We start from the raw sequence: 23,857 nt of genomic DNA on the forward strand, positions 1-23,857 counted from the left end.
CAGCCCAGGCTCCACTGAAACAACACTCTTACCTGACAACACCACAACCTCAGGCCTCCTTGAAGCATCTACACCCGTCCACAGCAGCACTGGATCGCCACACACGACACTGTCCCCTGCCGGCTCTACAACCCGTCAGGGAGAATCTACCACCTTCCAGACCTGGCCGAGCTCAAAGGACACTACGCCTCTACCTCCTAGTACCACATCAGCCTTTGTTGAGCTATCTACAACCTACCACAGCAGCTCGAGCTCAACTCCAGCAACCCACTTTTCTGCCAGCTCCACAACCTCGGGCCATAGTGAGGAATCGACAACAGTCCACAGCAGCCCAGTTGCAACCGCAACAACACCCTCACCCACCCGCTACACAACCTCAGGCCTTGTTGAAGAATCTACAACCTTCCACAGCCGGCCAGCCTCAACTCACACAACACTGTCCACTGAGGACACCACTACCTCGGGCCTCACTGAAGAATCTACAGCCTTCCCCGGCAGCCCAGTCTCCACCCAAGCAGTGTTACCTGCCACCCTCACAACCACAGACCTCGGTGAGGAATCAGCAACCTTCCCCAGCAGCTCAGGCTCAACTGGAACAACACTCTCACCTGCCCACTCCACCTCCTTAGGCCTTGTTGGAGAATCTACACCCTCACCCCTCAGTCCAAGCTCAACCGAAACAAGAATTTTACCCGGCAGTCCCACAACACCAAGCCTCAGTGAGAAATCAACCACCTTCTACACTAGCCCCAGATCACCAGATGCAACACTCTCACCTGCAACCACAACAAGCTCAGGCGTCGGTGAAGAATCCAGCATATCCCATAGTCAACCAGGCTCAACGCACACAACAGCGTTCCCTGACAGCACCACCATGTCAGGCCTCAGTCGGGAACCTACAACTTCCCACAGCAGCCAAGGCTCAACAGACGCAACACTGTCCCCTGGCAGTACCACAGCCTCATCCCTTGGCCAACAATCTACAACCTTCCACAGCAGCCCAGGTGCCACTGAAACTACACTCTTACCTGACGACACCACAACCTCAGGCCTCGTGGAGGCATCTACACCCATCCACAGCAGCACTGGCTCCCTACACACAACACGGACCCCTGCCAGCTCCACAAGTGCTGGCCTTCAGGAAGAATCTACCACTTTCCAGAGCTGGCCAAGCTCAAGTGACACAACACCTTCACCTCCTAGCACCACAGCAGCCCCTGTTGAAGTATCCACAACCTACCACAGCCGCCCGAGCTCAACTCCAACAACACACTTTTCTGCCAGCTCCACAACCTTGGGCCATAGTGAGGAATCAACAACAGTCCACAGCAGCCCAGATGCAACTGGAACAACACTCTTCCCTACCCGCTCCGCAACCTCAGTTCCTCTTGGAGAACCTACAACCTCACCCAGCAGTTCAGCCTCAATGGACACAACAGCGTTACCCAGCAGTACCACAACAGCAGGCCTGAGTGAGAAATCTACCACCTTCTACAGTAGCCCCAGATCACCAGACACAACACTCTCACCTGCCAGCACGAGAAGCTCAGGCGTCAGTGAAGAATCCGCCACCTCCCACAGCCGACCAGGCTCAACGCACACAACAGCGTTCCCTGGCAGTACCACCATGCCAGGCCTCAGTCAGGAATCTACAGCTTCGCACAGCAGCCCAGGCTCCACAGACACAACACTGTCCCCTGGCAGTACCACAGCATCATCCCTTGGTCCAGAATCTACTACCTTCCACAGCAGCCCAGGCTCCACTGAAACAACACTCTTACCTGACAACACCACAATCTTAGGCCTCCTTGAAGCATCTACGCCAGTCCACAGCAGCACTGGATCGCCACACACGACACTGTCCCCTGCTGGCTCTACAACCCGTCAGGGAGAATCTACCACCTTCCAGACCTGGCCGAGCTCAAAGGACACTATGCCTCTACCTCCTAGTACATCAGCCTTTGTTGAGCTATCCACAACCTACCACAGCAGCCCAAGCTCAACTCCAGCAACCCACTTTTCTGCCAGCTCCACAACCTCGGGCCGTAGTGAGGAATCGACAACAGTCCACAGCAGCCCAGTTGCAACCGCAACAACACCCTCACCCGCCCGCTCCACAACCTCAGGCCTTGTTGAAGAATCTACAACCTACCACAGCAGCCCGGGCTCAACTCAAACAATGCACTTCCCTGAAAGCTCCACAACTTCAGGCCGTAGTGAAGAATCAACAACTTCCCACAGCAGCACAACACACACAATATCTTCACCTCCTAGCACCACACCTGCCCTTGTTGAAGAATCTACAAGCTACCACAGCAGCCCGGGCCCAACTGCAACAACACACTTCCCTGACAGCTCCACAACCTCAGGCCGTAGCGAGGAATCAACAGCATCCCACAGCAGCCCACACGCAATGGGAACAACAGCCTTACCTGCCCGCTCCACAACCTCGGTTCTCGTTGGAGAATCCACGGCCTCACCCATCAGTTCAGGCTCAACGGAAACAACAGCGTTACCCGGCAGTACCACAACGCCAGGCCTCAGTGAGAAATCTACCACTTTCTACAGTAACCCCAGATCACCAGACACAACACTCTCACCTGCCAGCACGACCAGCTCAGGCGTCAGTGAAGAATCCACCACCTCCCACAGCCGACCAGGCTCAACGCACACAACAGCATTCCCTGACAGCACCACCACGCCAGGCCTCAGTCGGGAATCTGCAACTTCCCACAGCAGCCCAGGCTCAACGGATACAACCCTGTTACCTTCCAGCACCACCAGCTCAGGCCCCAGTCAGGAATCAACAGCTTCCCACAGCAGCCCAGGTTCAACTGACACAGCACTGTCCCCTGGCAGTACCACAACTTTATCCTTTGGTCAAGAATCTACAACCTTCCACAGCAGCCCAGGCTCCACTCACACAACACTCTTCCCTGACAGCACCACAAGCTCAGGCATCGTTGAAGCATCTACACGCATCCACAGCAGCACTGGCTCACCACACACAACGCTGTCCCCTGCCAGCTCCAGAAGCCCTGGCCTTCAGGGAGAATCTACCGCCTTCCAGTCCCACCCAGCCTCAACTCACACAACACCTTCACCTCCTAGCACCACAACAGCCCCTGTGGAAGAATCTACAACCTACCACCGCAGCCCGGGCTCGACTCCAACAACATATTTCCCTGCCAGCTCCACAGCTTCGGGCCACAGTGAGAAATCGACAGCATTCCACAGCAGCCAAGGTGGAAGTGGAACAACACCCTCACCTGCCCACTCCACAAACTCAGGTCGTGGACAATCTACAACCTCACCCATCAGTCCAGGCTCAACTGAAATAACAACGTTACCTGGCAGTGCCACAACACCAGGCCTCAGTGAGACATCTACCACCTCCTACAGCAGACCCAGATCATCAACCACAACACTCTCACCTGCCACGATGACAAGCCTAGGCATCAGTGAAGAATCCACAACCTCCCGTAGCCAACCAGGCTCAGCTCACTCAACAGTGTCACCTGCGAGCACCACCACGCCAGGCCTCAGTGAGGAATTTACCACCGTCTACAGTGGCAGCCCAGGCTCAACTGAAACCACAGTCTTCTCTCGCAGCACCACAACCTCAGTTCGTGGTGAAGAACCTACAATCTTCCACAGCCGGCCAGCCTCAACTCACACAACACTGTTCACTGAGGACAGCACCGCCTCGGGCCTCACTGAAGAATCTACAGCCTTCCCCGGCAGCCCAGTCTCCACCCAAGCAGTGTTACCTGCCACCATCACAACCACAGACCTCGGTGAGGAATCAGCAACCTTCCCCAGCAGCTCAGGCTCAACTGGAACAACACTGTCACCTGCCCGCTCCACCACCTCAGGCCTTGTTGGAGAATCTACACCCTCACCCCTCAGTCCAAGCTCAACCAAAACAACAATTTTACCCGGCAGTCCCACAACACCAAGCCTCAGTGAGAAATCAACCACATTCTACACTAGCCCTAGATCACCAGATGCAACACTCTCACCTGCAACCACAACAAGCTCAGGCGTCGGTGAAGAATCCAGCATATCCCATAGTCAACCAGGCTCAACGCACATAACAGCGTTCCCTGACAGCACCACCATGTCAGGCCTCAGTCGGGAACCTACAACTTCCCACAGCAGCCAAGGCTCAACAGACGCAACACTGTCCCCTGGCAGTACCACAGCCTCATCCCTTGGTCAACAATCTACAACCTTCCACAGCAGCCCAGGCGCCACTGAAACCACACTCTTACCTGACGACACCACAACCTCAGGCCTCGTGGAGGCATCTACACCCATCCACAGCAGCACTGGCTCCCTACACACAACACGGACCCCTGCCAGCTCCACAAGCGCTGGCCTTCAGGAAGAATCTACCACTTTCCAGAGCTGGCCAAGCTCAAGTGACACAACACCTTCACCTCCTAGCACCACAGCAGCCCCTGTTGAAGTATCCACAACCTACTACAGCCGCCCGAGCTCAACTGCAACAACATACTTTTCTGCCAGCTCCACAACCTTGGGCCATAGTGAAGAATCAACAACAGTCCACAGCAGCCCAGATGCAACTGGAACAACACTCTTCCCTACCCGCTCCGCAACCTCAGTCCCTCTTGGAGAACCTACAACCTCACCCAGCAGTTCAGCCTCAATGGAAACAACGGCGTTACCCAGCAGTACCACAACAGCAGGCCTGAGTGAGAAATCTACCACCTTCTACAGTAGCCCCAGATCACCAGACACAACACCCTCACCTGCCAGCACGACAAGCTCAGGCGTCAGTGAAGAATCTGCCACCTCCCACAGCCGACCAGGCTCAACGCACACAACAGCGTTCCCTGGCAGTACCACCATGCCAGGCCTCAGTCAGGAATCTACAGCTTCCCACAGCAGCCCAGGCCCCACAGACACAACACTGTCCCCTGGCAGTACCACAGCATCATCCCTTGGTCCAGAATCTACTACCTTCCACAGCAGCCCAGGCTCCACTGAAACAACACTCTTACCTGACAACACCACAACCTCAGGCCTCCTTGAAGCATCTACGCCCGTCCACAGCAGCACTGGATCGCCACACACGACACTGTACCCTGCCGGCTCTACAACCCGTCAGGGAGAATCTACCACCTTCCAGACCTGGCCGAGCTCAAAGGACACTACGCCTATACCTCCTAGTACCACATCAGCCCTTGTTGAGCTATCTACAACCTACCAGAGCAGCCCAAGCTCAACTCCAGCAACCCACTTTTCTGCCAGCTCCACAACATCGGGCCCTAGTGAGGAATCGACAACAGTCCACAGCAGCCCAGTTGCAACCGCAACAACACCCTCACCCGCCCGCTCCACAACCTCAGGCCTTGTTGAAGAATCTACAACCTACCACAGCAGCCCGGGCTCAACTCAAACAATGCACTTCCCTGAAAGCTCCACAACTTCAGGCCGTAGTGAAGAATCAACAACTTCCCACAGCAGCACAACACACACAATATCTTCACCTCCTAGCACCACACCTGCCCTTGTTGAAGAATCTACAAGCTACCACAGCAGCCCAGGCCCAACTGCAACAACACACTTCCCTGACAGCTCCACAACCTCAGGCCGTAGCGAGGAATCAACAGCATCCCACAGCAGCCCAGACGCAACGGGAACAACAGCCTTACCTGTCCGCTCCACAACCTCAGTTCTCGTTGGAGAATCCACGGCCTCACCCATCAGTTCAGGCTCAACGGAAACAACAGCGTTACCCGGCAGTACCACAACGCCAGGCCTCAGTGAGAAATCTACCACTTTCTACAGTAGCCCCAGATCACCTGACACAACACTCTCACCTGCCAGCATGACCAGCTCAGGCGTCAGTGAAGAATCCACCACCTCCCACAGCCGACCAGGCTCAACGCACACAACAGCATTCCCTGACATCACCACCACGCCAGGCCTCAGTCAGGAATCTGCAACTTCCTACAGCAGCCCAGGCTCAACGGATACAACCCTGTTACTTGCCAGCACCACCAGCTCAGGCCCCAGTCAGGAATCAACAGCTTCCCCCAGCAGCCCAGGTTCAATTGACACAGCACTGTCCCCCGGCAGTACCACAACTTTATCCTTTGGTCAAGAATCTACAACCTTCCACAGCAGCCCAGGCTCCACTCACACAACACTCTTCCCTGACAGCACCACAAGCTCAGGCATCGTTGAAGCATCTACACGCATCCACAGCAGCACTGGCTCACCACACACAACGCTGTCCCCTGCCAGCTCCAGAAGCCCTGGCCTTCAGGGAGAATCTACTGCCTTCCAGTCCCACCCAGCCTCAACTCACACAACGCCTTCACCTCCTAGCACCACAACAGCCCCTGTGGAAGAATCTACAACCTACCACCACAGCCCGGGCTCGACTCCAACAACATATTTCCCTGCCAGCTCCACAGCTTCGGGCCACAGTGAGAAATCGACAGCATTCCACAGCAGCCAAGGTGGAAGTGGAACAACACCTTCACCTGCCCACTCCACAAACTCAGGTCGTGGACAATCTACAACCTCACCCATCAGTCCAGGCTCAACTGAAATAACAACGTTACCTGGCAGTGCCACAACACCAGGCCTCAGTGAGACATCTACCACCTCCTACAGCAGTCCCAGATCACCACCCACAACACTCTCACCTGCCGCAATGACGAGCCTAGGCATCAGTGAAGAATCCACAACCTCCCGTAGCCAACCAGGCTCAGCTCACTCAACAGTGTCACCTGCCAGCACCACCACGCCAGGCCTCAGTGAGGAATCTACCACCGTCTACAGTGGCAGCCCAGGCTCAACTGAAACCACAGTCTTCCCTCGCAGCACCACAACCTCAGTTCGTGGTGAAGAACCTACAACCTTCCACAGCCGGCCAGCCTCAACTCACACAACACTGTTCACTGAGGACAGCACCACCTCGGGCCTCACTGAAGAATCTACAGCCTTCCCCGGCAGCCCAGTCTCCACCCAAGCAGTGTTACCTGCCACCCTCACAACCACAGACCTCGGTGAGGAATCAGCAACCTTCCCCAGCAGCTCAGGCTCAACTGGAACAACACTCTCACCTGCCCGCTCCACCACCTCAGGCCTTGTTGGAGAATCTAAACCCTCACCCCTCAGTCCAAGCTCAACCAAAACAACAATTTTACCCGGCAGTCCCACAACACCAAGCCTCAGTGAGAAATCAACCACCTTCTACACTAGCCCCAGATCACCAGATGCCACACTCTCACCTGCAACCACAACAAGCTCAGGCGTCAGTGAAGAATCCAGCACATCCCATAGTCAACCAGGCTCAATGCACACAACAGCGTTCCCTGACAGCACCACCATGTCAGGCCTCAGTCGGGAACCTACAACTTCCCACAGCAGCCAAGGCTCAACAGACGCAACACTGTCCCCTGGCAGTACCACAGCCTCATCCCTTGGTCAACAATCTACAACCTTCCACAGCAGCCCAGGCGCCACTGAAACCACACTCTTACCTGACGACACCACAACCTCAGGCCTCGTGGAGGCATCTACACCCATCCACAGCAGCCCTGGCTTGCTACACACAACACGGACCCCTGCCAGCTCCACAAGCGCTGGCCTTCAGGAAGAATCTACCACTTTCCAGAGCTGGCCAAGCTCAAGTGACACAACACCTTCACCTCCTAGCACCACAGCAGCCCCTGTTGAAGTATCCACAACCTACCACAGCCGCCCGAGCTCAACTCCAACAACATACTTTTCTGCCAGCTCCACAACCTTGGGCCGTAGTGAGGAATCAACAACAGTCCACAGCAGCCCAGATGCAATGGGAACAACACTCTTCCCTACCCTCTCCACAACCTCAGTTCTTCTTGGAGAACCTACAACCTCACCCAGCAGTTCAGCCTCAATGGAAACAACGGCGTTACCCGGCAGTACCACAACAGCAGGCCTGAGTGAGAAATCTACCACCTTCTACAGTAGCCCCAGAACACCAGACACAACACTCTCACCAGCGAGCATGAGAAGCTCAGGTGTCAGGGAAGAATCCACCACCTCCCACAGCCGACCAGGCTCAACGCACACAACAGCATTCCCTGGCAGTACCACCATGCCAGGCCTCAGTCAGGAATCTACAGCTTCCCACAGCAGCCCAGGCTCCACAGACACAACACTGTCCCCTGGTAGTACCACAGCATCACCCCTTGGTCCAGAATCTACTACCTTCCACAGCAGCCCAGGCTCCACTGAAACAACACTCTTACCTGACAACACCACAACCTCAGGCCTCCTTGAAGCATCTACGCCCGTCCACAGCAGCACTGGATCGCCACACACGACACTGTCCCCTGCCGGCTCTACAACCCGTCAGGGAGAATCTACCACCTTCCAGACCTGGCCGAGCTCAAAGGACACTACGCCTGCACCTCCTAGTACCACATTAGCCTTTGTTGAGCTATCTACAACCTACCACAGCAGCCCGAGCTCAACTCCAGCAACCCACTTTTCTGCCAGCTCCACAACATCGGGCCCTAGTGAGGAATCGACAACAGTCCACAGCAGCCCAGTTGTAACCGCAACAACACCCTCACCCGCCCGCTCCACAACCTCAGGCCTTGTTGAAGAATCTACAACCTACCACAGCAGCCCGGGCTCAACTCAAACAATGCACTTCCCTGAAAGCGCCACAACTTCAGGCCGTAGTGAAGGATCAACAGCTTCCCACAGCAGCACAGCACACACAATATCTTCACCTCCTAGCACCACACCTGCCCTTATTGAAGAATCTACAAGCTACCAGAGCAGCCGGGGCTCAACTGCAACAACACACTTCCCTGACAGCTCCATAACCTTAGGTCGGAGTGAGAAATCAACAGCATCCCATATCAGCCCAGATACAAATGGAATCACATTCTTACCTGCCCGTTTTACTACCTCAGGCCGCATTGCAGAATCTACTGCCTTCTACACCTCTCCAGGCTCAACGGAAACAACATTACCCGGAAGTACCCCAACGCCAGGCCTCAGTGCAAAATCTACCATCTTTTATAGTAGCTCCAGATCAGCAGACCAAACACTCTCACCTGCCAGCATGACAAGCTCCAGCGTCAGTGAAGAACCTACAGCAGGGTCAACACACACAACAGCATTCCCTGGCAGCACCACCACCTCAGGCCTCAGTCAGGAATCAACAACTTTCCACAGTAAGCCAGGCTCAACTGACACAACACTGTCCCGTGGCAGCATCACAACCTCATCCTTTGCTCAAGAATTTACCACCCCTCAAAGCCAACCAGGCTCAGCTCCGTCAACAGTGTCACCTGCCAGCACCACAGTGCCAGGCCTTAATGAGGAATCTACCACCTTCTACAGCAGCCGAGGCTCAACTGAAACCACAGCGTTTTCTCACAGCAACACAACGTCCATTCATGGTCAACAATCTACATCCTTCCTTGGCAGCCCAGGCTTCACCCAAAGAGTGTTACCTGCCACCCTCACAACCACAGACATTGGTCAGGAATCAACAGCCTTCCCCAGCAACTCAGATGCAACTGGAACAACACCCTTACCTGCCCGCTCCACAACCACAGACCTCGTTGGAGAATCTACAACTTTCTACATCAGCCCATCCCCTACTTACACAACACTCTTTCCTGCCAGTTCCAGCACATCAGGCCTCACTGAGGAATCTACCACCTTCCACACCAGTCCAAGCTTCACTTCTACAATTGTGTCTACTGAAAGCCTGGAAACCTTAGCACCAGGTACTGCTCTTTCCATTTCATCCACGTTTAGCTTCTTCTCCAGGACTGTCCATGAGTCTTCTTCACCTGTTACAAACTCTCTTGGTTCATTTCCTCTATCTTCCACTTTACTTGGGTCTACTGATTATCCAGTTTCTGAGTTCGATACCACTTCCAGTGTTCATGTGCCATTCACTGGTCCCCACACATGTATGATGACAATCTCTCCTTCCTGTATGACTCCAGGGTGGTTTTATTTATTTATTTATTTTTCGTCCTTCCATGAACCCCTCCTCTCTGGATTTTTTTTTGTTTGTTTGTTTGTTTGTTTTTGAGACAGAGTGTTGCTCTGTTGCCCAGGCTGGGGTGCAATGGCACGATCTTGGCTCACTGCAACCTCTGCCTCCCGGGCTCAAGCAATTCTCCTACGTTGTCCTCCCGAGTGGCTTGGATTACAGGTGCCCACCCCCATGCCTTGCTAATTTTTGTATTTTTAGTAGAGACGGGTTTTTACCATGTTGACCAAGCTAGTCTCAAACTCCTGACCTCATGTGATCCACCCACCTCAGCCTCCCAAAGTGCTGGGATTACAGGCGTGAGCCACCGCGCCCGGCCTCCTTCTGTCTGTTATCATGAGTATCCGTGTCTGCTTTGGCCTCCTGTGGTTTTGTTCCACATTTCCAACTCTTTCTCCTCCCTGTTCCAGGTGATCCCATGGGTAGAGTTGTCTTCTTTTGGTACATTAGAGTGCTTTTTTCATAGCTGGACCTCTTGTATCTTTTGTTTCCTTACTCTCTGCTGTTCCTCCTCCCTTTCTTACTATCTCCCGGGGGCAGGGGTGGCAGCAGAGGTGTCTTCGTTGCTGTGCGGTCATCTGGCATCGTCCTGCTCTCCAGTGCAATGCTGAGTGACTGGACCTGGAATGGGAGTGCGTGTTTTTGCTCTTTTGGCTCCCACAGTGACTGCTGTGGATTCTATCTCTCCACAGGGTTGTGCCAGGAAGGACAAATTTGGAATGGAAAACAATGCATCTGTCCCCAAGGCTACGTTGGTTACAAGTGCTTGTCCCCTCTGGAATCCTTCCCTGTAGGTAATGACCTTTTCTGAGACCTGCAGCTCTTTGCAGGCCCTTTCACCCCTGAAAACAGCATGGCAGTGTTGGAAGGATCAGCCACTGCCTCACTTGCAGGTGGAGGTGTGACTCTTCCCAGCAACACTGTAGGGAGAGCACGAACCATCTACCTTTGCCTTCAGGGGCAAAAGTAGAAGGTAGAAAAATGGGGTGGTCGATTTTTTTATTTTTAATTTTTAGGGGTACACAGTAGATGTATATATTTACGGAGTATACATGAGATGATTTGTTACAGGAATGCAATGTGTAATAATCACAGCATGGAGAATGGGGTACACATTCCCTCAAGCATTTAACCTTTATGTTACAAACAATCCAATTGTACTATTTTAGTTATTTTATTTTATTTTTTGAGAGGGAGTCTTGCTCTGTCTCCCAGGCTGGAGTGTGATGGCACGATCTTGGCTCACTGCAACCTCCACCTCCTGGGTTCAGGTGATTCTCCTGCCTCAGCCTCCTGAGTAGTTGAGATTACAGGCATGGGCCACCATGCCTGGCTAATTTTTGTTATTTTTAATAGGGACGGAGTTTCACCATATTGGCCGGGCTGGTATGGAACTACTGATCTTAGGTGATCCTCCTGCCTCGGCCTCCCAAAGTGCTGGGATTACAGGCATGAGCCATCGCACCCAGCTATTTTAGTTGTTTTTAAATGTACAATTAAATTATTATTGACTATAGTCATGCTGTTGTGTTAAATACTAGGTCTTATTCATCCTTTCTAACTATACATTTTTTGTACCCATTAACCATGCCCACCTCCCTCTCACCTCCACCCTACTACCCTTCCCAGCCTCTGGTAGCCATCCTTCTACTCTCTGCCTCCATTAGTTCAATTGTTTGGACTTTTAGATTCCACTAATAAGTGAGAACATGCAATGTTTGTCTTTCTGTGCCTGGCTTATTTCACTTAACAATGACCTCCAGTTCCATCCATGTTGTTGCAATTGACAGCATCTCATTCTTTTTGATGGCTGAATAGTACTCCATTGTGTATATGTACCACATTTTCTCTATCCATTCATCTGTTGATGGACACTTGGGTTGCTTCCCAAGTCTTGGCTATTGTGAACAGCAACAAACATGGGAGTGCAGAGATCTCTTCGATGTACTGATTTCCTTTCTTTTGGGTATATACCCAGCAGTGGGATTGCTGGGTTGTATGGTAGCTCTATTTTTATTTTTTATTTTTTGAGATGGAGTCTTGCTCTGTTGCCCAGGCTGGAGTGCAGTGGCACGATCTTGGCTCACTGCAAGCTCCACCTCCCAGGTTCACGTCATTCTCCTGCCTCAGCCTCCCGAGTAGCTGGGACTACAGGTGCCTGCCATCACGCCCGGCTATTTTTTTTTTCTTTTTTCTTTTTAGTAGAGATGGGGCTTCACCGTGTTAGCCAGGATTGTCTTGATCTCCTGACCTCGCGATCCACCCGCCTCGGCCTCCCAAAGTGCTGGGATTACAGGTGTGAGCCACCGCGCCTGGCCGGTAGCTCTATTTTTAGTTTTAGGAACCTCCATTTCTTTTGAGATAGGGTCTCACTCTGTGGCCCAGGCTGGAGTGCAGAGGTGCAGATCATAGCTCACCACAGCCTCGAACTCCTGGGCTCAAGTTATCCTCCGGCCTCAGCCTCCCGAGTAGCTGGGACTACAGGTGTGCACTACCACGCCTGGTTAATTTTTTTATTTTTGTGGAGACAGGGTCTCGCTTTGTTGCCCAGGCAGGTCTTCCCATCTCCCCAATGCACTGGGATTACAGGTGTGAGCCACAGCACCTGGCCCAGGGCCCTTTCCATTAGCTCACCTGCCCCCCTCATCAGAGGGCTTCTGTACTTAGTTCTGTCCCTTTCCCTCCTGGCCACTGGCTCCTCAGGGTTTTGGGAGACAGGGAACAGTGACCCCACCTTCCTCTTAAGTTTCTTTCACCTTCAAGACACCCACAGGCAGAGAATGTATCAATCCTGGGGGACATTATTGGGAGGTCGCTGTCTCACACATACCATGGCCTTTTCCCACAGAAACCCCAGAAAAACTCAACGCCACTTTAGGTATGACAGTGAAAGTGACTTACAGAAATTTCACAGAAAAGATGAATGACTCATCCTCCCAGGAATACCAGAACTTCAGTACCCTCTTCAAGAATCGGGTAAGACTAGGGCACACCCAGACACACCAGGGTGATGTCCCACGTGACAGGAAATTGGGGGGTGCACCCCAACTTAGTGATCTGAGTTCTTCTGCTCATGAGCCCCCTCCCTACCAGTCTCCCTAAGTCTTGAAAGGAGGTCCTCTGAGAGCTTCCAGCCTTCAGCCCCACGTGACCCACATTACGGCAGAGGGAGCTTCCTGGGTTGGTGGTTCTTCCTATGGGACCTTACCTGGGCTCCACAGAAAGGTGCCTAGGGCTGCCTCAAGAAGGGGAGGGAACAGGAGAGTCTTCACGCTCTAGCTCTGTGTGACCTTCGCTACCTTGTTTCTTTCAGATGGATGTCATTTTGAAGGGCGACAATCTTCCACAGTATAGAGGGGTGAACATTCGGAGATTGCTGTGAGTATATTGGGGGGCAGGTTTATAGATGTGGAGAAATCCTCCTTGTCCCTGCTTTCCTGCCTCCTCCTATCATGAATGGCTAGAATATCAATACTGGTTGGGTCAGAGAGGCCTGCAGCCGCTAGGTAACACCGGGGGCTGTGACACCTTTCATTCTTCATTTATTCATCCACTCAACACACATTTGTTGAAAGCCAGCCCTCTGCTGGGTGCTGGGAACACAGTAGTCCCAGTTTTCCTGGAGCTCAGAGTGGCAGAACACAGATAGAAAAGTGGCTAAGCAGTCTGCTTAGAGTTTCAGTGAGAGGTCCCAAAAGCAAAGCTTGGTGAAGCAAAAGGAATTCTTCCTGGAAAAACTGGCAACAGGCTGGGCATGGTGGTTCATGCATGTAATCTCAATGCTTTGGGAGGCCAAGGGGGGAGCATCACTTCAGGCCAGGAATTCAAGACTAGCCTGGGCAACATAGTGAGACCCCGTCTCTACAAAAAGAAAAAAAAATGTAACAGCAAAACTGAGGCTTGAAGGATGAGGAGGAATGATCCAGAGAGAGGGAAGGGAAGGAGAGGCAGTTGCAGCAGAGGGAATCGATGAGAAGCAGCCCAGAGGGGAGAGAGAGGAGGGCAGATTCCAGGAACCTAAAGACGCTCGGAACAGCTGGGTGCTTAAGAGCAAAGGAGTAGTGATGGGGGAGGAGGCTGGAAAGATGGCTCATGCCAAGTTAGTTAGACTTTCGGCATCAGCAGTGTAGGCCCATGAGGGATAGTGTCTGGTCTGCAGAGTAGACAGCTCAGTCTGGCTGTAGGGTGGAGACTGCGTAAGCAGAAGTCTGTACTGGAGATGATGGTGGCCTACACCAGATAGGTGACAGTATAGGAGAAAACAGGTCCAGTGTGAAAGGTCTTTGGGAGGCAGGACCAGCAGATCATGGGATTTGCTGCAGGAGACGAGGGAGGGAAGAAAGAGGAACGAGAGCAGATTTCTGGGCTGCTGGAGGTGTGGGGTGCCCTGTGCTGGGTCGAGGAATGTCACGAGGGGTAGAACAGGGGAAGGAGATGATGAGTTCAGTGTGCACCACATCAAGTTTCAAATGCCCAGGGCCCAGACACATGGAGTGGTTGTGTGATGCAGCAGTGGAATATGCCCTAAAGGGTCTTATTTTGGGGGGATTGGGGGGCAGGGTCTCGCTCTCTTGTCCAGGCTGGAATGCAGTGGCATAATTATGGCTCACTGCAGGCTCAACCTCTCGGGTTCAAGCAATCCTCCCACCTCAGCCTCTCAAGTAGCTGGGGCTACAGGCCTGCGCCATCGTGCTTGGCTAATTTTTGTAATTTTTTTGTTTTGCTTTTTTTGAGACAGAGTCTTGCTCTGTCGCCTGGGCTGGAGTGCAGTGGTGCAATCTCAGCTCACTGCAGCTTCCACCTCCCAGGTTCAAGTGATTATCCTGCCTTAGCTTCCCGAGTAGCTGAGACTACAGGCACATGTCATCACACCCGGCTAAATTTTGTATTTTTAGTAGAGACAGGGTTTCACCATGTTGGCCAGGCTGGTCTCGAACTCCTGACCTCAAGTGATCCACCCGCCTTGGCCTCCCAAAATGCTGGGATTGCAGGTGTAAGCCACTGCCCCTGGCCTAATTTTTGTAATTTTTGCAGAGATGGGGTCTTGCTATGTTGCCCAGGCTGGTCTCAAACTCCTGGGTTCAAGTGATCCTCCCGCCTCGGCCTCCCAAAGTGCTGGGATCACAAGTGTGAGCCACCACACCCAGCCTCTAAAGGGTCTTATGAGAGACACAGGCATTTGTATCCCCAGATGGATGTCACTGGAAGTCCTGGGAGTGGGATGAGATGGCCCAGGTCGGGAGCGAGGGAGGGTCATGGCACAAAACGAGGGTCTCCCAGGAATGAAGCTGGAAAGCACCAACATTTAAGATCTAGCCAGAGCCCCCAGTGGAGAATGGAAAGAGGCAGATAGAGGGGTGGGAAGGGTGCCGTGTCCTTGCAGCAGGGAAGAGAGGGTCCCAGTGCCCCAACCTTGCCCCTGGCTCAGCATCGGCACCCTGGTCTTTCCATTTTGGCTCAGGAATTTTTTTGTCCAAGTCCTCCTGAGTCCTACTACTGACTTATCTTTCAAAATGACAGTGACAGATGACTTGCCTTGTCTCAAGATCTCTCCCCGCAGCTGCATCATTGGCTATTGAAGGAGTAGCTTCTAGGTTAGAAACTTACCTTTTTCTTTCTTTTTTAAATTTAAAAAAATGGGGTCTTGTTCTGTTGCCTGAAGTGCAGTGGTGCAATCATAGCTCACCACAGCCTCAAACTCCTGGGCTCAAGCGTTCCTCCTGCCGCAGCCTCCTGAGTAGCTGGGACTACAAGCGTGCACCAACTTGGCTGGCTAATTTTTGTATTTTTTTAGAGATGGGGTCTCATCATGTTGCCCAGGCTGGTCTTGAACTCCTGGCCTCAAGCAGTCCTCCCACCTCGGTCTCCCAAATTGCTGGGATGATAGCCATGAGCCACCGCACTTCCTGCCCTGTCCTTCCTTTTTAAGGCTAAATAATATTCCACAATAGACCACATTTGTTTCTCCATTTGTCTGTTGATGGACCCTTGATTTGCTTCCACCTTTTGGCTATGGTAAATAATGCTACTAAAAACACGAGGGTACAAATATAAATTCAAGACCTGCTTTCAGTTATTTTGTGTATATACCCAGAAGTAGAATTGCTGGATCATGCATTAATTTTATTTTAAATTTTTTGAAGAGCTCCATACTGTTTTCCATAGCAGCTGCACTATTTTACTTTCACATCAACAGGACACAGGGATACAAATTTCTCTACCTATTCATCCAAGAGCCTCTAGTTTGTGAGAGATGAATTTCACTCATTGGCATTTATTGTGATCACTGATATTTGAGATCTTGAATCGTTTTGCTCTCCTCCCTATGTCTGGGTGGTTAGCTGCTGGAGGGAAGACTCTGTATTCTTTCTCACCTCTGGGTCACATGGCAGCTTCATCTCCCATTACCACTCTGGGTGCTTGGGCTCCGCTTGCTGGCTGGGTGGTGACATGGGTAACTGATGAAACGATTCCCACTTCCAGCAATGGTAGCATTGTGGTCCAGAGCGATGTCATCCTGGAGGCAGACTACACTTTAGAGTATGAGGAACTGTTTGAAAACCTGGCAGAGATTGTAAAGGCCAAGATTATGAATGAAACCAGAACAACTCTTGTTGATCCTGATTCCTGCAGAAGTAAGCTCACCTAAAACCCCTTGACACCTGTGGGTGTCTTGGAGATCGTGACCTTGACCTCTCCCTCCCCTGTCTTCTTTCTTCTGGGACTCCGAAGACTTCTGCCACAGGAACCCAGAAGCCAGGCCCAGGGTGCCTTCCCCAGATCCCAAAGCTGCTCCCAACAGCCCCCTCTCGGTCCCAGGCTGAGGCTGTCATATCCCCATTTGAGCCTCCTCACAAGCCCAGCTGCATGTCTAGGGTGGGCAAAGACCCCCACAGGCATTGGCCCAGGGGAGGGCATGGTATAGAAGAGAGAGGCCTGGCTACCCCCAGGGAGGCAGAAGGAGGTGTTTCTGTTCCATCTTCCTTCCCATCCACTCTCGGCAGAGGCCATACTGTGCTATAGTGAAGAGGACACTTTCGTGGATTCATCGGTGACGCCGGGCTTTGACTTCCAGGGTAAGCGACTACGTGGAGCGTGGGCACTAAGAGTGGGGGCTGGGGTGCTTTGGCCAGGCTCATGCATGCTGCCCGCCCCTCTCCCCCAGAGCAATGTACCCAGAAGGCTGCTGAAGGATATGCCCAGTTCTACTATGTGGATGTCTTGGATGGGAAGGTGGCCTGTGTGAACAAGTGCACCAAAGGAACGCAGTCGCAAATGAACTGTAACCTGGGCACATGTCAGCTGCAACGCAGTGGCCCCCGCTGCCTGTGAGTGTCCCCACAAGCCCAGCACCCGCTCTGTCCTGGTGATAGGGCCCTCCCCCTCCCCAGCAGTCACCCACAGGGTTGGGGGATTGAGTAGAGCTTGGGAGGTGCCTCCTCCCCACTCCTGGACATACCTCTCCCCTGTAACCTCATTCCCACCCCCCCACACCCACAAGAGTGAGGAGTAGGAGTAGATTATAGACACAGAGGTCCCAGAGCCGGGCAATCCCTTCCTGAGAAAGTTCATGCTGTCAATTTCCAAATCTATCTCTATCTCTATCTTTGTCTGTATCTGTATCTCTATCTCTATCTCTATCTTTGTCTGTATCTCTATCTCAATCTCTATATCTGTCTATATTGTTAATTTCTCTTATGTCATCTCTGCCATGCTGTCAAGATTACCTCTAGCTGCAGCCAGAGCACTAAGTCCACAGACCATAAATTAAAGTGCAAAATAAAAAACATGATAACAGGCCCATTTAGGTGGCAGATGCTTAGAGATTAGGCGGGTGAATGGTACGTGTCTGGGACAAGCCACCCAACACTCTCAGGTCCCCCTGAGCCCTAGTCATTTGAATTCCTGATATACAGTCTCCAGGTCTCCAACTGCCTCAGTGCCCATCAGCCTGAGGAAGTCAGGGACCCAGGCTCTCTGGGGGCTGAGCTCCAGCCCTTGGAGTGAGGGAGATCTGGTTCCCTGTGCTTAGGAGAGTGGGTTAGCCCTTGGGATATTGGATGTGAGGGATCCCGGGGGATCAGCCTGAGCTTGTCTGTGTCCCCAGGTGCCCAAATACGGACACACATTGGTACTGGGGAGAGACCTGTGAATTCAACATCGCCAAGAGCCTCGTGTATGGGATCGTGGGGGCTGTGATGGCGGTGCTGCTGCTCGCATTGATCATCCTAGCCATCTTATTCAGCCTATCCCAGAGAAAACAGCACAGGTGAGCTTGTGGGGCCAGCACCGCAGGCCCAGACAGAGGGGACAGATCCTGGGGTGGCCACTGTCTGAATGTCCTAAGACTCTGCTCCTTCCAGGCCAGCAATCAGAGAGGTCAGCTGAGGCCAGATGGGGTGCCCAGACCCTCCCAGCCCTGGGTGCAGCAAAGGGTGGCCTTCCTATAGGATACATCAATTTGGCAGAGTGTTTTAGTCTATTTTGTGCTATTATAGCAGAATACCACCACTGGGTAATTGATAAACAATAGAAGTTTATTTGGCTCACAGTTTTGGAGGCTGGGAAGTCCAAGATCAAGGGGCTGCATCTGGTGAGGACTTTCTTGCTGCATCACAGCATGGCAACATGGCAGTCTGCATCACATGGACAGAGAGGAAGAGAGCGCTGAACTCACTTTTTTTTTTTCTTTAAGAGACAGGGTCTTGCTGTCACCCAGGCTGGAGTGCAGTGGCATGATCTCGGCTCACTGCAACCTCTGCCTCCCAGATTGAAGCGATTCTCATGCCTCAGCCTCTCGAGTAGCTGGGATTACAAGTGCATTCCACCATGCCTGGCTAATTTTTGTATTTTTAGTAGAGACAGGGTTTCACCATGTTGGCCAGGCTGGTCTCGAACTCCTGACCTCAAGTGATCCACCCACCCTGGCTTCCCAAAGTGCTGAGATTACAGGTGTGAGCCACTGTGCCTGGCCTTAAATTAAATTAAATTAAATTAAATGTGTTGTAGAAATAGGGTCTCACTATATTGCCCAGGCTGGTCTGAAACTCCTGGCCTCAAGCAGTCCTCTCACCTCAGCCTCCAAAGTTGTTGGGATTACAGGTGTGAGCTGCCACCCCTGGCTGTCTGAACTCGCTTTTATTACACACCCACTTTCAAGATAATGACGTTACTCCATTCACAAGGACAGCACCTTCATGACCTAATCATGTCTTCAAGGTCCTACCTCTCAGCATTGCTGCCTTGGGGATTAAATTTCCAACACATGAACTTTAAGGGACACATTCAAACCATAACACAGAGAATGGAAACAGAAGCTTATGTGTGGAAATTAGACTATGTAATGACATTCCCCGCAGTTAGTTATCACTCCCTTGGCCACCACAGAGCACAGCACCACATGGGGAAGCTGAGATGGAGCGTCTGGGTCTCTCTTTTCCCAGCTGTAGAATGGGATAAGACGCACCTGTGAAGGTTGCTGGGAAACCCTGGCACAGTACCTGACCCGAAGTCAGCAACTGAAGGGAGCTATCCTATGCCCCCATCTCATGGATATGGAAACTGAGGCCCACTAAAGGGAGTGAGGGGCAGCCAGGAGGCCTGGCCAGTGCCTGCCTTGGTAGAGGGGAAGCCATGGTGATGCTACTTTTTGTTCTCTGCCATCATCGCTGCCATCTCTGACTCGGGGTGTGGTTGTGACTGTCCCCTCGAGGGAAGCTGAAGGTCAGGGTCCACCAAGTCCCTCCTCAGCCTCCTTGCCTACAGCTGCTCACGGCATTTCTGTCTGCAGGGAACAGTATGATGTGCCTCAAGAGTGGCAAAAGGAAGGCACCCCTGGCATCTTCCAGAAGACGGCCATCTGGGAAGGTACCTCTAGTTAAGGTCAAGGAGATGAGCAGAGCTGGAGGGTGAAGAAAGGCAGGGCGGTGCCTGTGCCTGTGGGGGTGACATGGGGTCCTGCCCCCCTTCGGGGTAGCTGTGGCTGACAGCCTGTTCCCCACCTGCCGCTGCAGCCCTGGACCCAGACACCACCCCTGCTGTGTGCAAGGGTGCAGGAGTGGTTGAGAACGAGATCCTGCCCCCAGAGACCAACTCAGTGAGGGCATCCAATGCACACTCAGATAAGCGGGGTGATAGGGCCATTCCCAGGGCAGAGGGAGCAGAGGGGTGGACCTGACCCAGCCTGGGTGGGGATGGGGGGTCAGATAAGCCCCCAGGTGAGACTGACACTTGAGCAGGTGAGTAAGCAGGTGTGCTTCCTCCTTTAACACAGTGGGAGCCCAGTAAGCAGGGAGGCCTTATCCCAGTGAGGACAAGGGAAAGGGCACCCCAGGCAGGGGGCACTGCATGAGAAACGCCTGCAGTTGGGAAGGAACTTGCTTTTGGCGGGGAAGGGAAGGCAGGTCAATCTCACAAAGAAAGAGTGAGGGACGTGAGGTTGGCAGGGCTTTGGGAATGGGGTGGGGGGGTTGAGGGGCTTTGGCCACCCACCTTTTTTTGTGAGACAGAGTCTCGCTCTGTCGCCCAGGCTGGAGTACAGTGGCGCGATCTTGGCTCACCGCAACCTCTGTCTCCCAGGTTCAAGCGATTCTCCTGCCCTCAGCCTCCCTAGTAGCTGTGATTACAGGCATGCCACCACGCGTGGCTAATTTTTGTATCTTTAGTAGAGACGGCAGAGACAGGGTTTCATCATGTTGTCCAGGCTGGTCTCGAACTCCAGACCTTAGGTGATCCGCCCGCCTTGGCCTCCCAAAGTGCTGGGATTACAGGCGTGAACCACCATGCCCGGTCACATTTTGAATTTTTTTTACTCAAAAGGCCACTCAGGGAGCACTAAAGCAGGGAGACCAGGTGGAGGAAGTGAGGCTGAGGGGGTGGGGGGAGGGAGAGGAGAGGCAGCCTGGTGGAGATGAGGCTGAGGAGGTGGGGGAGGGAGAGGGAGTGAGGGAGGATTTCTAGGATTGTCTGAGCTGACCCTTGGGCCCCGAAGGATGGGGGAGAAGCAGCCGGTGGAGCACACTGAGTTGGGGGGGCTGGTGGGTGCTGAGGGGGAGGCTGCAAGGCTCGTGCCTGTCTGAAGCTCCGGGAGGGGTCTGCAGCCTGAACCACCTACTGGAATAGAGGTTTGTCCGTTCATCGGGGAGAATGCAGAGTGAGAAGTGAGGAGGGTGAAAGGGGAACCCCCCCCCCAGGAGCCTCCGTAGAAGGACAGGTAGGGTATAGGACCCCGATCTAGGAGGACGCAGGAAAAGAGGGGTCAGAGGTGCAGGGAGAGCCCCGGAGTCCAGAGAGTGAGTGGTTCTGCGGGACCAGGAAGTAAGTGATCGCTGTGCTCCGGGAGGATGCTGGAAGAAGATTCCAGACGCAGCTTTTTTGCCTGCTATGGTTACCGTTGCTATGAGGGAGGGCGGCCCTGCTGACCCAGAGCCAGCCCTGTCTCCCGCTCCACTCTGACGTCACCCCTGAGTCCAGGGCTGAATGCACGCTCTTCCGTGGCCCCCCCTCACCCCGTGCATGTGGGGGGCTTCTGCTCCGCTCCCTCCTGTTCCGGGGTCCAGCTGGCGGCTCCCCAGGCAGGCTCGGCACTTACCCCCAGCCCAGTGATGCAGGGTCGGAGGGGTGGTCGGCAGTGGGAAAGGGTGTAGGGCAGATGCCGGGCTGACTCTTCCTTTTGCTAGAGGAAATCCCCTCTGCCTCCTAGTCCTCCCCCACCAATGCTCCCATCACTCATCACGGCCTCTCCCTACAGACCAGAATCTGAGGGAGAGCAGATTCGGCCTTGAGAACGCCTACAACAACTTCCGGCCCACCCTGGAGACTGTTGACTCCGGCACAGAGGTGACTCAGCTGCGAGCTGCCCCCACCCCCTGAGGCTGCTCCACTTCCTCTGGGGTTCCCTCTTCCCCCTGGGACTCCCTCCTCCCCCCGGGACCCCCTTCCCTTCCCCCCGGGACCCCCTTCCCTTCCCCCCGGGACCCCCTTCCCTTCCCCCCGGGACCCCCTTCCCTTCCCCCCGGGACCCCCTCCCTTCCCCCCGGGACTCCCTCCCTTCCCCTAAGACTCCCTCCCTTCCCCTTGGGACTCCCTCCCTTCCCCTTGGGACTCCCTCCCTTCCCCTGAGACTCCCTCCCTTCCCCCTGAGACTCCCTCCCTTCCCCCTGAGACTCCCTCCCTTCCCCGAGACTCCCTCCCTTCCCCCTGAGACTCCCTCCCTTCCCCTGAGACTCCCTCCCTTCCCCCGGGACCCTTCCTTTCCCCCTGGGACCCCTTCCCTTCCCCCGGGACTCCCTCCTTCCCCAGGACTCCCTCCTCTCCCTAGGACTCCCTCCCTTCCCCTGAGACACTCTCCCTTCCCCTGAGACTCCCTCCCTTCCCCTTGGGACTCCCTCCCTTCCCCTGAGACTCCCTCCCTTCCCCCTGAGACTCCCTCCCTTCCCCTTGGGACCCCCTCCCTTCCCCTGAGACACTCTCCCTTCCCCTGAGACTCCCTCCCTTCCCCTGGGACTCCCTCCTCCCCCAGGACTCCCTCCTCCCCCAGGACTCCCTCCTCACCCTGGGGCTACCCCTTCCCCTGGGACTCCCCCCTCCCCCCTCACTCCCTCCTCTCCCTAGGACTCCCTCCCTCCCCCGGGACTCCCTCCTCCCCCTGGGGATCCCTCCTCCCCCCAGGGCTCCCTCTTCCTCCTGGGGCTCCCCCTTTCCCGGGTCTGCCCCTTGGCCTCACCTTTTCTGTCTTGCCCCCCAGCTCCACATCCAGAGGCCGAAGATGGTAGCATCTGCTGTGTGAGCCAACTGGGGCCTCCCACCCTCATCTATCTCTGTGCAAGAGAGCTGCACACACAGAGCCCACCACTGGCCTCCGGGGTTGGTCAAGAGGAGACCGAAGTCAGGCCCTGAAGCCGGTCCTGCTCTAAGCTGACAGACTTGGCCAGTCCCCTGCCTGTGCTCCTGCTGGGGAAGGTTGGGGGCTGTAAGCCCCTCCATCCAGGAGTTTCCAGACTCCCAAAAGCCTTGGCACCTCTGTCTCCTCCTGGGTGGCTCCCCACTCTGGAATTTCCCTACCAATAAAAGCAAATCTTAAAGCTCAGAATGAGAAGTGAGAGGTTTCCTTCCCCTCCTTCTGCAGTTGGGGTCAGGTTGGGGGTCAGAGCCCTCCTGGGACAGGATATCTCCCAGGACTGGCTGCTGAATGGGGCATGGAACGAATGCTCTGGGCCCCTTCCTGTGTCCTGGCAGGGAGCCCCCTCCCCTGCTCCAGTCAGGACAGGGCTAGGCCTACCTCTGCTGAGGTCCCTGTGGCAGAAAAGCCTAATGTCAGGTTCTGGGGTCAGGAGAGGACCTCAGGTTCAACCCCAGTTGGTCAGGGAGTGAGCGCTTGGCTCTGCTGAGCTTGCACAGGGCAGGGTCACTCCAGATGGCCATGGAGCCGTGCTTACCTCAGAACCCACAGACCAAACCCAAGAACTCCCTTCCCAGGCATGGCTATGTCTTCAGGGCATACTCATAGGACAATAAGAAGGGTTATTTTATTTATTTATTTTTTCTGAGACAGAGTCTTGCTCTGTTGCCCAGGCTGGAGTATGGAGGCACGATCTTGGCTCGCTGCAACCTCCGCCTCCCAGGTTCAAGCGATTCTCCTGCCTCAGCCTCCTGAGTAGCTGGGATTACAGGTGCCCGCCACCATGTCTGGCTGATTTTTGTATTTTTAGTAGAGATGGGGTTTCATCATGTTGGCCAGGTTGGTCTCAAACTCCTCATCTCAAGTGATCTTCCCGCGTCAGCCTCCCAAAGTGCTGGGATTACAGG

At 53.9% G+C, this 23,857-nt stretch overlaps 1 protein-coding gene and 1 long non-coding RNA gene across 2 annotated transcripts in view; one reads left to right on the forward strand and one right to left on the reverse strand.

Moving 5' to 3' along the window:
• Nucleotides 1-23,141, forward strand: part of MUC12 (mucin 12, cell surface associated) — a 56,571-nt gene extending 33,430 nt beyond the window's left edge. Inside the window, exons 5-16 of the mRNA XM_054560320.2 lie at nt 381-5,811; nt 8,482-9,776; nt 10,744-10,845; nt 12,900-13,027; nt 13,365-13,429; nt 16,535-16,686; nt 17,056-17,127; nt 17,217-17,379; nt 18,159-18,320; nt 19,842-19,918; nt 21,801-21,889; nt 22,797-23,141. Coding sequence (XP_054416295.1) covers nt 381-5,811; nt 8,482-9,776; nt 10,744-10,845; nt 12,900-13,027; nt 13,365-13,429; nt 16,535-16,686; nt 17,056-17,127; nt 17,217-17,379; nt 18,159-18,320; nt 19,842-19,918; nt 21,801-21,889; nt 22,797-22,838 — 7,778 coding nt within the window. The 3' untranslated portion in view covers nt 22,839-23,141. The remainder of the gene's footprint in view (nt 1-380; nt 5,812-8,481; nt 9,777-10,743; nt 10,846-12,899; nt 13,028-13,364; nt 13,430-16,534; nt 16,687-17,055; nt 17,128-17,216; nt 17,380-18,158; nt 18,321-19,841; nt 19,919-21,800; nt 21,890-22,796) is intronic.
• On the reverse strand, nt 14,893-21,874 carry LOC129060595 (uncharacterized). The gene is made up of 4 exons (XR_008527394.2): nt 21,642-21,874; nt 20,543-20,709; nt 18,602-18,687; nt 14,893-16,613 (listed from the first exon to the last, which is right to left on the reverse strand). It is a non-coding gene; the product is annotated as an uncharacterized LOC129060595 (long non-coding RNA).
• Nucleotides 23,142-23,857: the final 716 nt, after the last annotated feature.

This window comes from Pongo abelii, chromosome 6, assembly GCF_028885655.2.
Source record: "Pongo abelii isolate AG06213 chromosome 6, NHGRI_mPonAbe1-v2.0_pri, whole genome shotgun sequence".
Taxonomy (NCBI): Eukaryota; Metazoa; Chordata; class Mammalia; order Primates; family Hominidae; genus Pongo; species Pongo abelii.